The 14,930-nt window shown below is 45.7% G+C and overlaps 1 protein-coding gene across 1 annotated transcript in view; it reads left to right on the top strand.

The window, feature by feature from the left end:
• The window catches only part of GTF2I (general transcription factor IIi), a gene marked incomplete at its 5' end in the record, with an annotated part of 52,167 nt that overhangs the window by 24,453 nt on the left and 12,784 nt on the right, over positions 1 to 14,930 (top strand). Inside the window, 10 exons of the mRNA XM_084273140.1 lie at positions 1,218 to 1,401; positions 3,416 to 3,474; positions 5,296 to 5,367; positions 6,055 to 6,238; positions 7,021 to 7,079; positions 9,860 to 9,931; positions 10,869 to 11,052; positions 12,074 to 12,132; positions 13,983 to 14,066; positions 14,782 to 14,877. Of these exons, the coding sequence (XP_084129266.1) occupies positions 1,218 to 1,401; positions 3,416 to 3,474; positions 5,296 to 5,367; positions 6,055 to 6,238; positions 7,021 to 7,079; positions 9,860 to 9,931; positions 10,869 to 11,052; positions 12,074 to 12,132; positions 13,983 to 14,066; positions 14,782 to 14,877 (1,053 nt within the window). The remainder of the gene's footprint in view (positions 1 to 1,217; positions 1,402 to 3,415; positions 3,475 to 5,295; positions 5,368 to 6,054; positions 6,239 to 7,020; positions 7,080 to 9,859; positions 9,932 to 10,868; positions 11,053 to 12,073; positions 12,133 to 13,982; positions 14,067 to 14,781; positions 14,878 to 14,930) is intronic.

Genomic DNA, 14,930 nt, shown 5'->3' with positions numbered 1-14,930 from the left:
AGAGCTGCTCTGCTTCCAGGTGGCTGAAAGAACATGTTACCCAAACATACTGTTAGGCCTTTAAAACCTACATTGTTTTGTTGCTTTGAAGAATTTGTGAGTTAATGTGAGCATGTTATATGCACCAATGTCTGGCCCATGGTACAGTAAGTTGCTTGAAAAGGTGTGCTGAATAGTTTTGCTTTCAGAAACTCTGGCACAACATCACCAAACTCTTCATTTGGCCTTTCTCTCCTCAAATAATTGTTTGCATCTCATTTCCATAGCAAAACAACAGACTGAGCCAAACTATTTGCAGACCAGTCATAGAATCATAGTATCATAGACTGGTCTGGGTTGGAAGGGACCCCAAGGATCAGACAGTTCCAACCCCCCTGCCACAGGCAGGGACACCAACCTCCAGGCCTGGAGCTACACAAGGTTGCCCAGGGCCCCATCCTAGTCAGATAGAGAGTTCTTGTTGCATGGCCTACAAAATTAACATACCCTTGTGAGTAGAAAGCAATCAGACCTCTTGGTACTTGCAAACCATCAAGCCATTCTCCAGTATTTGCCAGCCTGATAGGTGTAGTGATATGATTATGGTCCTCAGAACTTCAGGAAATATGTTGAGGTTATTTTCCAGCTGTGGGTGGATCTGTTGTTTGCTTTTAATTTGCTTCAGAGATTTAGTTAGTAAAGCCATGCTTTTATTCCACTGTGTTGGAAGTAGATTTTTGATTTCATTAGTGATTGCTAAAAATGCATTGAAGCTTTAAGAATTCACCCAAAATAAGGGATGTGTTCTCCTCTTCCAAGGCATTAATGTCTTGTAACTCAAGAGGAGTAACAATAATCAGAGCTAATGAACCGAAACATGTTTGGTTTATAATTAAGTCCAGATAATTTCATCTTTCAAAATGTGCTATTAAACAAACCCAAAATACTCTGAAGCTTCACACTAACAGGTGCAGTCTCTGTTATTAAATGTTTACAGAGTAAAGGCAAAAGAGGAGAATCTGCATATGTATGCAGGTCTGCAGCTTCTTTGCTGTGACTTAGAGTGATTTTTTCCTATAAAACAAAACCATACCACCACAAGTATGAGGGCTTGCATGTTTAAATGTGCTGAGGGGGATTACTGCCTGCCTGCTGATTGTAATGTGGTGTCAGACAGCTCATTTGAGTAGCTAACACAATGGTTTTGTTCTCTCTCTCTTTTCTTATTTTAAATAAAGCTCAAGCAATAAAAGCAAAAGGTCCAGTGTCAATCCCATACCCACTCTTCCAGTCCCACGTGGAAGATTTATATGTGGAAGGGTTGCCAGAAGGAATTCCCTTCAGGCGCCCGTCCACCTACGGCATCCCCCGGCTGGAGAGGATCCTTCTAGCGAAGGAGCGGATCCGGTTTGTCATTAAAAAGTAAGGAATCACTCCTCGTTTTCTACTGGACTCTGGCACCTGGGAAGGAATAACTGCTGGAATCAGTACAGGCTGGGGGTGCTGCTGGAGAGGAGCTCTGTGGAGAAGGACCTGGGGGTCCTGGTAGATGACAGGGTGGCCATGAGCCAGCAGTGTGCCCTGGGGGCTGAGAGAGACAATGGGATCCTGGGGGGCATCAGGAGGAGTGTGGCCAGCAGGTCACAGGAGGGGATCCTCCCCCTCTGCTCTGCCCTGGTCAGGCCCCACCTGCAGTGTTGTGGCCAGTGCTGGGCTCCCTGGGATAAAAAAGACAGGGATGTCCTGGAGAGAGTCCAGAGGAGGCTCCGGAGATGATGAAGGGCCTGAAGCATCTCCCCTCTGAGGAAAGGCTGAGTGAGCTGGGGCTGTTCAGCCTGGAGAGAAGAAGACTAAGGGGGGACCTTCTTAATGTTGATAAATATCTGAAGGGTGGGATGCAGGGGGAAATGGGCAGCCCCTTTTCAGTGCTCTGTGGGGACAGGACAAGGGGCAATGGCTGCAAGTTAGAGCATAGGAAGAACTTTTCCCCAGTGAGGGTGCCAGAGCCCTGGGACAGGCTGCCCAGGGGGTTGTGGAGTCTCCATCTCTGGAGATATTCCAGCCCCGTCTGGATGCCGCCCCGTGCAATATGAGCTGGGGAGCTGCTTTGGCAGGGGGGTTGGACCCCATGAGCTCTCCAGGCCCCTTCCAACCCCTGGGATTCTGACTGTATGATCCCAATTTGAATTTCAGCCTGTGGTTTTTTTTTGACTTGCTGGAATGCTGTATCAAGGTGTCTATGGCTGTATCTGTATAGAGCATCTGCCAGGGCAGGCTTGAGGCCAAAATACCTCCTGGTTCCTGTGATTGTTGGATGCTTGTTCTTGGTGTGTCTGGAGGTAGATCAGATAGTGTAGTGAAGGGAGACCTTAGATGTACATAGCAGCTGCTTGAGGGCTCAGTGACTGGCCCACACTTGTCTGGCAGTGTATTGTCTGCTTTCGAAGTGAGGACATGAGACTCATGAGATGTTCTGGGTTCCTTCCTTCCTCTTTTTATCCTTTCTTGCCTTGGTGTCTTGCCTAGAAGATCCCTGACATTGCTTTCTAGAGAGGCAGGTAGGATTGGAAGGGAACCTGGACTGAGCCTGAATTCAGAGTGTGCAGGGAGAGGTGCTGGTGCCTGCAGATGCCAGTGCTGGATCCCAGTGCTGCTGAGCACTTGCAGATCCAGTGCTTGTTTGTGGCAGTGCCAGACCAGTAGGAAGCTTTGGTAGTGGGTGGAGTCAGACATATGTGATGTGTCACACCACAGATGAGGCTTCTGTGAGTAATACCTGACACTTTGCTATTGTTCAGTGGTGTAGGGCCTAGTCCAAGAGTTCTCAAAGTGGATAGGCATGTGCTGATGGCAGTGGTCAGGCTTAGAATCGGTGGCAGTGACAGCCCATGCCTCTGTGTGTGCTGCCTTTAGCACAGGTGCTTAGTTCCTCAAATTTGAGAGGTATATGCTCAGTTTCTTTCATCCTAATGCTTGCAGAAAAGAGGAAGATGATGTACCTTCTGCCTCACTTCAAATCAGGTAATTAATCTATGTGCAGCAATGAATTTATGCTCTTCATCAGTTCTGTGCTGTGTGGTGACCAGAGCAGCTCAGAAACCAGTTCAGCTCTGAGGGAAACATCATTTGTTTGTTGTTGTTCTAATGTAGATACAACTAGATGTATTAGGGAAAATATCTGCTTTGAGATTTTAATTATCAGAGGCTACATTTTTCATTTCAGTGCTCTTAGACCTCAGAGATAATTTCAGTGGAATACTTATGTTACCTTGAAATGGTACAGCTCAGGGGGACATGGGTATCAGGCATGAGAAATGTGTTTTATCAGCAGAGTTCCAAACAGCTCTGATGATGCTTTGGTGTTAATTGGAATTTAATGTTGGAGAACTTGAGGCTGGAACTTCTGCTTTATCAAAGTGTGTCTTCAATCTTCTAGGCACGAGCTCTTGAATTTGACACAAGAAGATGTACCCCTGGACAAGCCAGTTGCAGGAGGTAAGTCTGTACAAACATCTGAGCTGTCCAAGTGCAGTGTGATCTCCTGTCTGTCAGTCCTAGTAGTGGCTGCCAGCTGCTTCTCCTCTTTACACCTTGCAAATAACTCCTCTTGTTGTGAACTTTCTTTAGCTACAAATTGACCAGAGCTTGTCCCTGGCTATTCAGGGCAGTGTTACTAATGCTTTATTACCTGCTTTGATTCAGCAAGTCAGAAGGAAATATGTATCTGTAGAGAAAAAGTGGTAGTTCCCAGAGATGATCTAGTTTACTGGGCAGGGAACTGTCTGTATTTGGTGAATAATTGCTTAAATATGCTCTTTGCCAACATTAGATGGGCTGAAATGCAATACATACAGGTTATGGTGACATTTATAATTGCAGGATCTGACTTACTCAGGTGATGGGGTTCCATTTTCACAGCAAAGACACAGAATCAGAGAATCACTGGGTTGGAAAAGACCTTTAAGATCATCAAGTCCAATCATTCCCATAGTAAGCTAAACCAGATCTCTAAGTACCTCATCTACCCTTTTTAAAACACACCCAGGGAAGGTGACAAATGCATCCTAACCACATTTGCCATCAGGAATATTTTCTTACACATTTTCTCTCCATTGAGCACCCATCCAAAGGTAAAAAACAACTACAAGAAGAGACTTTTGTTAGAATAGCACCCATGAACTCCTTTCCCCTCAACTTGGGAGAGAAAAGTTATGTGTGGAAATAAAAATAATAAAGTTTTGAAAGAATTGTGGCTTCCTATAGGCACTACTTTCCTCCACTTGTTTCTTTCTCTTCAGTTGTATTCTTCTGTCTCTTGGGCTTCAGGGTGGGTTTTTTTAATTGTCCAATTAAGCCAAGTGTTGAAAGCTCGTATAGCCTAAAGCAGTGGTAGCAAACAAATCCCTCCCAATCCCAAAATGCTAACCTCAGCCTGCTTGAACTGTGAATTTCTAGTAACACCAGAGGAATTCAGACAGGGACTCAGCCATATGAATGGTAGGAACTGCACTGCTGCAGCACCATTATCTTGTATGACATACTCCTAGGCTTCTGTTGTAAAAAGTATAGCAAAGGCTGTAGTTAAGGTGAACAGTGAGAGTCTGAGAGCAGCCCTGCTGAGAAGGACCTGGGTGTGATGGGGGATGAGAAACTTCCCATGAGCCAGCAGTGGCTCTGGCAGCTGGGAAGGGTGATGGGATCCTGGGCTCCATCAGCAGAGGGGTGGCAGCAGGGACAGGGAGGGGATTGTCCCTCTCTGCTCTGCCCTCCTGAGGCCCCAGCTGGAGTCCTGTGGCCAGAGCTGGGGCCACAATACAAGAAAGATGTGGGACTGTTGGAGAGGGTTCAGAGGAGCTACAAAGATGCTCAGAGGGCTGGAGCAGCTCCCCTACGAAGAGAGGCTGAGGGAGCTGGGCTGGTTCAGCCTGGAGAAGAGAAGGCTGTGGGGGGACCTCATTGCAGCCTTCCAGTCCCTGAAGGGAGCAGAGAAGCAGGAGGGGAATCAGCTTGTTCAGAGGGTAGAGACTGGCAGGACAAGGGGGATGGAGTGAAGCCAGACCAGTCTATGATTCTGTGATTCTGTGATGAAAGCACTGTGGCTTTTCAGGTCACACAGGGTATGTTTTGTAGCAAGAGGATGTCACTGTTTCAGTGGATTTTTGTACAGCTTTATTATTCGATTCTCCTAGTTCCATAATTCTTCTGCATAGTATTTTCTGGGTTACTTGAAAATGTGGGCTGGTTATGTCTGCTATAAACTGAACAACTGAAAGATATAACTAGGGAATGTGTGTGTTTTGTGTCACTCAAATGCAGTGAAAGAGGAGTGGTATGCCAGAATCACCAAACTGAGAAAGATGGTGGATCAACTCTTCTGTACAAAGTTTGGTGAGTACAGTATTATTATTATTTTCTTTTATGGCTTTGCATTTCTCTAAGGCAGCTTTCAGTATTTCCTGCATGAATGAAACCTTTGATCAGCTTTTTTTTTTTAATATTTAAAATCCTGGCAGTTGGAGGTAAGGGATGTATTCCTCTGCTGATGATACAACAGTGTAAATTCTTACTTAAAAAAAAAAAATAATCAAGTCTTACATGCACAGCTCTTGTAACTGCTTCAAAACCAGGACACCTTCCTACATGGATTGGTCTTCCTTTGGTGGTGAATAAAACTGCTATTTCCTTACTTACATCCACTGCAGTATCATTAAAATTAGTATTAGAACATTTTTAGGTGAATCTTTGTGCTATCTCTAATAAAAAGTCTTACTTCACAAGAGCTAGAATAAAGTATTACATGGTACTCTATAATAGGATAAAAACTTGGCAGAAACCCTCTGGTATCCCCCAGTGAGGAACCCAGTAATGTCCATTGTGTCTGCCCAATAGCAACAAGCTACAATATAGTAAATTTTTATGGTTTTCATGCTCTGAGACTTGGACTGTGTTTGGTTTAGATATCCTGCATTGTCTCAGGATCTACACTCTTGCTGGCAAGAGCCTGGTGGCTGAGCTAGCTTTTAATAAGGGTGATGTCTGAACTGTCCAGTTACTGGGTGTATGTTCTTCTAACAGCTGAGGCCTTGGGGAGCACTGAACCTAAAGCTGTTCCCTACCAAAAATTTGAAGCCCACCCTACTGAGCTCTATGTTGAAGGGCTGCCAGAGAACATCCCCTTTAGGAGTCCCTCCTGGTATGGCATCCCTCGCCTGGAAAAGATCATTCAAGTGGGCAACAGAATCAAATTTGTCATCAAAAGGTAAATGTTTGGTTTAGAGCCTAAACATAGTATTGGTTTTGGGGGGAAGTTGGGGTACTTTGTCTAGCCAAGCACTTGGTTTTATTAAATCATGAAGCATTTGGTGTCTGGCTACCAGATTGGCAGATTAAATGTTCTGCATTTTCAAGTGGTTGGTTCCAATCTGGGCAAGTCTTCCAAAACAGCTTTGGAGCACGTTCCCCAGAGTAAAACATGTAATAGAGAAATGCAAACTCTTCAGTAACAGCTGTAATAAGTAGTAGTGTTTAATTGGTGTCAATCATGGGCAGATTACTCAAGAGGAGGGCCACAAAGATGCTCAGAGGGCTGGAGCAGCTCCCCTACTAAGAGAGGCTGAGGGAGCTGGGCTGGTTCAGCCTGGAGAAGAGAAGGCTGTGGGGGGACCTCATTGCAGCCTTCTAGTCCCTGAAGGGAGCAGAGAAACAGGAGGGGAATCAGCTTGTTCAAAGGGTAGAGACTGGCAGGACAAGGGGGATGGAGTGAAGCTGAAGGAAGGAAGGTTGAAATTGGATCTTAGGGGGAAGTTCTTTGCAGAGAGAGTGGTGAGGGGCTGGAACAGGCTGCCCAGAGAGGGGGTGGGTGCCCCATCCCTGGGGGTGTTCAAGGCCAGTTGTCTGGGGCCCTGGGCAACCTTGTGTAGCTCCAGGCCTGGAGGTTGGTGGCCCTCCTTGCCACAGGGGGGTTGGAACTGTGTGATCCTTGGGGTCCCTTCCAACCCAGACCAGTCTGGGATTCTATGGTTCCTCACTTTCTGGTTGCAGGCCAGAGCTGCTGACACTCCCGTCACCCGAAGTCATTCAACCCAGATCAAATACCCCAGGTAAGACAGGTGGGAATGGAATGGACTGGTCACAAATTCAGGTCAATACAACATTTTTCAAGAAGTAACCCTTCTGTGATGAGTGTGCTGATGTGTTCTTGGTGAGGGTTGAGCAGAATAAATTGATCATTATGAGCATGGATGGCTTTCTTCATCATGGTGCACTCCAGCTCTTGGAAAAGCAGGATGGGTCGCCTTTACACTCAGGAGAGGTGGTGTGACTCAGAGCTCTGAAGTCTTACAGGAGGTTACAGCTGACTTGGTTTTTTTTTCTCTGTTGGTATGGAACTGTAATGACTTCTTCTAAGTGTGAAATACTTTTAAGACAGGAAGAGAGTCCAGATTTGTTTTTATTTCCCAAGATGATTGATTTCTCTGAATTAGGTATTGATACTTTCTTGCTACAAAAGCGTACAACCTAGAGTACAAATCTATTAGGAGCAGTAACACACACCCAGAGCAGGGCTTGCTAGGGTTTACTCACACAGACATTTCACTAGATAATCTGCAGCTTCAGGAAATGATTGTGTTGAGCTCTCTGTGGAAAGAAAAAACCCATGCTTTAATAATCCTGTCATCAGTAGTTGTCTTATGTCTTCATGTCTTGTGGATTTTGGTGGTTTTTAGGAGAAGGCTCATACTCAGCAAGAGGGCAGCTCAGTAGAAAAGACTGTGTTCAGTATGGAACAGAGGAAAAGGCAGCGTTGATTGGTTTGGTTTCTTGCCAAAACCATGATTGTTGTCAAATTTGACATGATAACTGGCAATTTGACAATGAAGTCAAAACAGCAGGTGCTGATGACAGCAGTAAAAGCCATCTAATCAAATCCTCTTTCTGAAAGAGCTGGTGTGCAGGGACTCACTTTATATCTTCAGAATAACATTGCTTTTTTTGTACTAGGCTGATTTTTCACACTAGCTTAGAGGTGAGGCTGGCATTACACTGGGGCCCAGGGCAACATTGTGTAGCACCAGGCCTGGAGGTTGGTGTCCCTGCCTGTGGCAGGGGGGTTGGAACTCTCTGATCCTTGGGGTCCCTTCCAACCCAGACCAGTCTGGGATTCTATGATTACCAGTGCCCACCAAGCTTATCAGGGTCAGGCAGGTAAGTGTCCTCCTGGGCTTAGAGCCCAGTGAAAACCATTTCCCAGGCTGAGGATCTTACTGCAGATGCTGTACTTTACCTTGCTAAAAGGAAATTAGACCTTTATTTTCTTAAGCAAAATATAATTCTGTTGCAAAGTAGTAATCTGGTGCCCTCAGAATTAATCAGCAGTTTCCTTTATTAAACGTGTGTATACACACTCACACATATGAAGGTGTTAAATACCCATGAAATTGGTCAAATAAGAAGTTCAGATTGCACAAACCAAAAGAAAAATTTAAAATTAATACCTCTTGCATTAACAGTCTAAGAATTTAGAAAGTGCCTAGGCTGCCAGGAAAGCCAATGGCATCCTGGCTTGTATCAGAAACAGTGTGGCCAGTAGGTCTGGGGAGAGGATTGTGCCCCTGTACTGGGCACTGGTGAGGCTGCACCTTGAGTGCTGGGTCCAGGTCTGGGCTCCTCCCCATCAGAAGGACATTGAGGTCCTGGAGCGAGTGCAGAGAAGGGCAGCCAGGCTGGGGAAGGGGCTGCAGGGCAAATCCTTTGAGGAGCAGCTGAGGGAGCTGGGGGTGTTCAGCCTGGAGAAGAGGAGGCTGAGGGGAGACCTTCTCCCCACCTCCACTGACCTGACAGGAGGGTGCAGAGAGGTGGGTGATGGTCTCTTCAGCCAGGGGGCAGGAGGTGGAACAAGGGGCAATGGGCTCAAGCTGTGCCAGGGCAGGGTCAGAGCAGATGTGAGGGAAACATTCTTCCCTGAAAGAGTTGTTGTGGCTGGAACAGGCTGCCCAGGGAGGGGCTGAGTCACCTTCCCTGGATGTGTTTAAAAAAGAGTTAACGAGGTACTTAGGGATTTGGTTTAGCTTAGGATGGGAATGGTTGGACTTGATGATCTTAAAGGTCTTTTCCAACCTTGTGATTCTGTGAGCAAAGAAGGTGATGTAATCTGTTAGTCACTAATACTATTTGGAAAGAAGAGAAATATGTATAGTTTCCTTCCTGCATGCTGCCACAGCTCTGAATGGGGTTAGCTCAGGAGCAGTTAGTTGTAATTAGTGGGTTATGATGAGAAGTAATGAATTATGCCATTTGTCAGAAAAGCAATGTGTTTTATTGCTGCTAATGGGCTTTGGTTTCTTCTTTACTTGAGCTACAAATGATTTCCTCCTATAATTTACTTTCATTTGTACTAGAGAACAGACACAGAATCACAGGATAGTTTGGGTTGGAAGGGAATCACCTAGGCTCAGCCCCCCACCAGTCTCAAACGTAATGGAAGATATTCTATGCTGATCAAAATGTTTAGCAAAGCAGGCTTTCCATCCTCAGCTTCTCTTCTAAAGCCTGTTATTCTTATGCACTGCCGTTAATTAATTAAGTCCAACTTTGGAAGAGCCACTAGAATAATACCCAAAGGCTATGAAGAACAAACTCTCCCACTTTGGGGCAACATTGCAAATGTTAAATTTCTGTATTTCAGCAGATTTTCCATTCTGCAGAGGGAATTACATGTATCATTTCAGCTGCTGCTAGTAATTCTTACTCCTTGTATATTCAGAAGTGATAGTGTTGATAGCTGACAGTTTCTTGTATTCGAAAGAAGTAGATTCAGACACTTTTTTTTCCCAGTCTAGAACTGGGAAATACTCTGATATATCTATTTCTGGTATTTCAGTCAAAGAAGATTGGAATGTCAGGATCACAAAGCTAAGAAAGCAAGTAGAAGAGATATTTAATATGAAGTTTGGTAAGTCACATGTGAAATGAGCTGGTTTAGGATGTTGCTGTCTTTTAAAAGCCATCTGTAAAAAGAGTTTTAAGTCTTGCTGTAATTCTTTAAACACCAGAACCAGGCTAGGGCAGAGGTGGAAATCTTGACTCCTGTCAGGTAGTTTTTATTGACTCTTCCCTACAACTGACAAAAATGACTTTAAAACAGCATTCTAGGCCATAGCTTTTCCAATTGCATGACAGATGATGATCCAAGAAACCAAATGAGGTTCAACAAAAGCAAGTGGAGAGTCTGGCACCTGGGAAGGAGTAACTGCTGGAATCAGTACAGACTGGGGGTGAGCTGCTGGAGAGGAGCTCTGTGGAGAAGGACCTAGGGGTCCTGGTAGATGACAGGGTGGCCATGAGCCAGCAGTGTGCCCTGGGGGCTGAGAGAGACAATGGGATCCTGGGGGGCTCAGGAGGAGTGTGGCCAGCAGGTCACAGGAGGGGATCCTCCCCCTCTGCTCTGCCCTGGTCAGGCCCCACCTGCAGTGTTGTGTCCAGTGCTGGGCTCCCTGGGATAAAAGAAACAGGGATGTCCTGGAGAGAGTCCAGAGGAGGCTCCGGAAATGATGAAGGGCCTGGAGCATCTCCCCTCTGAGGAAAGGCTGAGTGAGCTGGGGCTGTTCAGCCTGGAGAAAAGAAGACTAAGGGGGGACCTTATCAATGTTGATAAATAGCTGAAGGATGGGATGCAGGGGGAAATAGGCAGCCCCTTTTCAGTGCTCTGTGGAGACATTTACAATTATCCTGCAGAAAATAACAGAAAATCTATTGAAATATTCCTTTTGGGGTTTTCTTATTATCTCTGAGTAGCAGAGCTTCTGTAAGCCAAGCTTCTTAAAAATCACTTGAGCTAAAAACCCCACCCATTTTGAGTGTGTAAACTCTCCTTAAATCTTTATTTTCAGCCCAAGCTCTGGGGCTTTCAGAGGCACTGAAAGTTCCCTATCCTGTATTTGAATCAAACCCTGAGTACTTGTACGTCGAAGGCTTGCCAGAAGGAATCCCCTTCCGGAGTCCCACCTGGTTTGGAATTCCACGTCTTGAGAGAATTGTCCGTGGAAGTGGCAAAATCAAATTTGTTGTTAAAAAGTATGTTTGGAATTCAGTTCTTTTATTTTTTTTGTCCTCCTGAATTTCAAGTTAGTTGATTTTTTTTTCTTCCCAGAAACTTAAGGCTTTAAATGCTGCCAAAATTCTCCTTCTACTACAAAATTTTGTACTGGGCACTGGTGAGGCTGCACCTCGAGTGCTGGGTCCAGGTCTGGGCTCCTCCCCATCAGAAGGACATTGAGGTCCTAGAGCGAGTCCAGAGAAGGGCAACCAGGCTGGGGAAGGGGCTGGAGGGCAAATCCTCTGAGGAGCAGCTGAGGGAGCTGGGGGTGTTCAGCCTGGAGAAGAGGAGGCTGAGGGGAGACCTTCTCCCCACCTACATTGACCTGACAGGAGGGTGCAGAGAGGTGGGGGGTGGTCTCTTCAGCCAGGGGACAGGAGGTGGGACAAGGGGCAATGGGCTCAAGCTGTGCCAGGGCAGGGTCAGAGCAGTTGTGAGGGAAAAGTTCTTCCCTGAAAGAGTTGTTGTGGCTGGAACAGGCTGCCCAGGGAGGGGCTGAGTCACCTTCCCTGGGTATGTTTAAAATGGGTAGATGAGGTACTTAGGGATCTGGTTTAGCTTAGGATGGGAATGGTTGGTCCTGATGATCTTAAAGGTCTTTTCCAACCTTGTGATTCTGTGAAACAAAGAACACTTTGCATGTGTGTTTATCTCATATAAGGATATCCCTTCCTTATGAAATTAAATAGATAAATTCCATGTTCCATGCATCAGTGAGCTAGGGGAAAAAAAAGCCTTGTACCTGGAGCCTTTTTTTTCCTGGGGTTTTTTTTTTTGAGTTTGCTTGAAGTAAATTTAGAAGAAAATTGCAGAGTAGATGATGCAGCTTTGTGTTCTAATAAAAATAGTAAATGGAGAGTCACCCATCAGAATTTCCTTAGAGACAGAAGATGTTATAGAAATTGGAACTCAACTGAAATCCAAAGAATTTTTAATGTTTTGCTGGGTTATTGTTCTCACTTGTGTGATTAATTGGATTGTTTTCTGTTCAACTTTTAGGCCTGAGCTTGTCACCTCCTATTTGCCTCCAGGACTGGCTAGTAAAATAAACATTAATGGTAAGTGATTAAGGCTTATTTGCAGCCATCACTGTGTAAATACTTTCTGCTCCCTTAGCAGGCTGAGAGAGAGGAGTTGCAAACCAAAGGCATTATTTAAGATGATCTAGCATGATTATTTGAAAAATCTGCTGTTATTTGAAAAAGTTACTCAGAACATAAGTTCATCTACTTTTTTTTAACTTGAAGACTCTTCCAGCACAGAAATTGAACTTTCCCAGTTTCAGCATCTCTTTATTTTGCTGTTAATGGCCTACACTGTGTTTCCTCACAGCTGTAACCTGAATACACAGTTCCTTAATGAAACCAAATGAAACTAAATTTAACTGACTGAAAAGGAATTTAACCTCATTAAGCTGAACCATATTTCCTTAAAGCTGAGAACTGAAGTTTTCTAAGAAAATACTACATAAAAGGAAGGTGACCGATGTCATCTACCTGGACTTGTGCAAGGCCTTTGACACAGTCCCCAACCACATCCTTGTCTCTAAATTGGAGAGATGTGGATTTGATGGGTGGACCATCCAGTGGATAAGAAACTGGTTGACAGAACATAGGCAAAGGGTGGTGGTCAATGGGTCTGTGTCCAGGTGGAGGCGGGTGACAAGTGGGGTCCCCCAGGGGTCTGTCTTGGGACCGGAGCTCTTTATCAATGACATGGATGATGGAATTGAGTGCAGCCTCAGTAAGTTTGGGGCTGACACCAAGCTGAGTGGTGTGGGTGACACAACAGAAGGAAAGGAGCCATCCAGAGGGATCCTGACAGGCTGGAAAGGTGGGACTGGGTGAACCTGATGAGGTTCAACACTGCCAAGTGTGAGGTGTTGCACTTGGGCTGGAGGAATCCCAGACATATTGACAGCCTGGGAGAAGAGCTCCTGGGGAGCAGCCCTGCTGAGAAGGACCTGGGTGTGATGGGGGATGAGAAACTTCCCATGAGCCAGCAGTGGCTCTTGCAGCTGGGAAGGGCGATGGGATCCTGGGCTCCATCAGCAGAGGGGTGGCAGCAGGGACAGGGAGGGGATTGTCCCTCTCTGCTCTGCCCTCCTGAGGCCCCAGCTGGAGTCCTGTGTCCAGAGCTGGGGCCCCAATACAAGAAGAGAGTAGTCCCCTACGAAGAGAGGCTGAGGGAGCTGGTCTGGTTCAGCCTGGAGAAGAGAAGGCTGTGGGGGGACCTCATTGCAGCCTTCCAGTGCCTGAAGGGAGCAGAGAAACAGGAGGGGAATCAGCTTGTTCAAAGGGTAGAGACTGGCAGGACAAGGGGGATGGAGTGAAGCTGAAGGCAGGAAGGTAGAAATTGGTTCTTAGGGGGAAGTTGTTTCCAGAGAGAGTGGTGAGGGGCTGGAACAGGCTGCCCAGAGAGGGGGTGGATGCCCCATCCCTGGGGTGTTCAAGGCCAGGCTGGATGGGGCCCTGGGCAACCTTGTGTAGCTCCAGGCCTGGAGGTTGGTGGCCCTGCCTGTGGCAGGGATTCTATGAATACTAAAGGAAATCTTTTAAATTTGTCTCTGAAATACTTAGAATTTAATAATTTCCTTATTTAGAGAGTAAAAAGTACCAAAGCTGTTCCTTTTATTTAGAAGCAATGAAGTCTTCTGTTCCAAATTGCTAGAGTGAAAATGTGGATGGGTTACCTGCTTTTTTATTTTTGAAGAGCACTAAACCTGCTGTGCCAGGCTGTGAGCGCCTCTGTGTTGTTCAGACTTCAGAATGCAGAGTTGTGTTAGTGCAGACACAGGTCATTCTTCAGGCTGTTGGCATGTTCAGATTTCAGCTGTTAGTTCCTTAGCTGGGCAGGTTATACATTACAGGGGGTTGTGCATTATACCTTGTGTTGTATTGACTTCCAGCAACCAGTCCAAAGAGTTCAAGAAGGTCCCGAAGTCCTGCAGGCAATTCAAACGTTCCAGAGATTGAAGTTACTGTTGAAGAAGGTATGGAAGAAACAACATTAAATATTTCTTCAGATATTTTCTGTTCTCAGTTTTCACAGCCCATAATTAACCTATAGATGCTCCTCACATGGCAAATGGTTTCATTAGTATCCAGTGCTAGGCTCCCTGGGATAAAAAAGACAGGGATGTCCTGGAGAGAGTCCAGAGGAGGCTCCGGAGATGATGAAGGGCCTGGAGCATCTCCCCTCTGAGGAAAGGCTGAGGGAGCTGGGGCTGTTCAGCCTGGAGAGAAGAAGACTAAGGGGGGACCTTCTTAATGTTGATAAATATCTGAAGGATGGGATGCAGGGGGAAATGGGCAGCCCCTTTTCAGTGCTCTGTGGAGACAGAACAAGGGGCAATGGCTGCAAGTTGGGGATGGGAGGTGTGGCGTGTGGGTGTCTTGTTTTTTTTCTGAATAATACTGGATTTTATGCAGGAAATGAGTTTGTAAAATGTTGGGGTTTGACAGCTTGCTTGGGGCTTTCATTCCAGGCAAAGCTGTGGGAACTGCTGTAGTCCTGAGCAAAGAAATGAGATGTGATTGGTAATATCAGATGCTTAAATACAACCCTAGAAGAACTTCTTAAGGGCTTTTTTTTAATTCTGCTCTTCATTTGGAAGTTAAGTTTTCTTCAGTAATCACGTCTGTGTTCTTTGTGGATGATGTCTGTCTTCTGCTCTCTGCTGCATATCTGTAATGTGTTTTTTCCAGGTCCTAACAAACCCCAAACAACAGATGTTCGAACTAATTCTCAAACCAACGGGTCCAATGTGAGTTTCAAGCCACGAGGAAGAGAGTTTTCTTTTGGTAAGTGTGGTGGGAATGGGCACACATTCATCCTGCCATCTTCAAGGACTGAT

Source organism: Gallinula chloropus (assembly GCF_964237585.1).
Source record: "Gallinula chloropus genome assembly, chromosome: 19".
NCBI lineage: Eukaryota > Metazoa > Chordata > Aves > Gruiformes > Rallidae > Gallinula > Gallinula chloropus.
The sequence above is the reverse complement of the archived record's forward strand: the minus strand, read 5'-3'. Positions and strand labels throughout refer to the sequence as shown.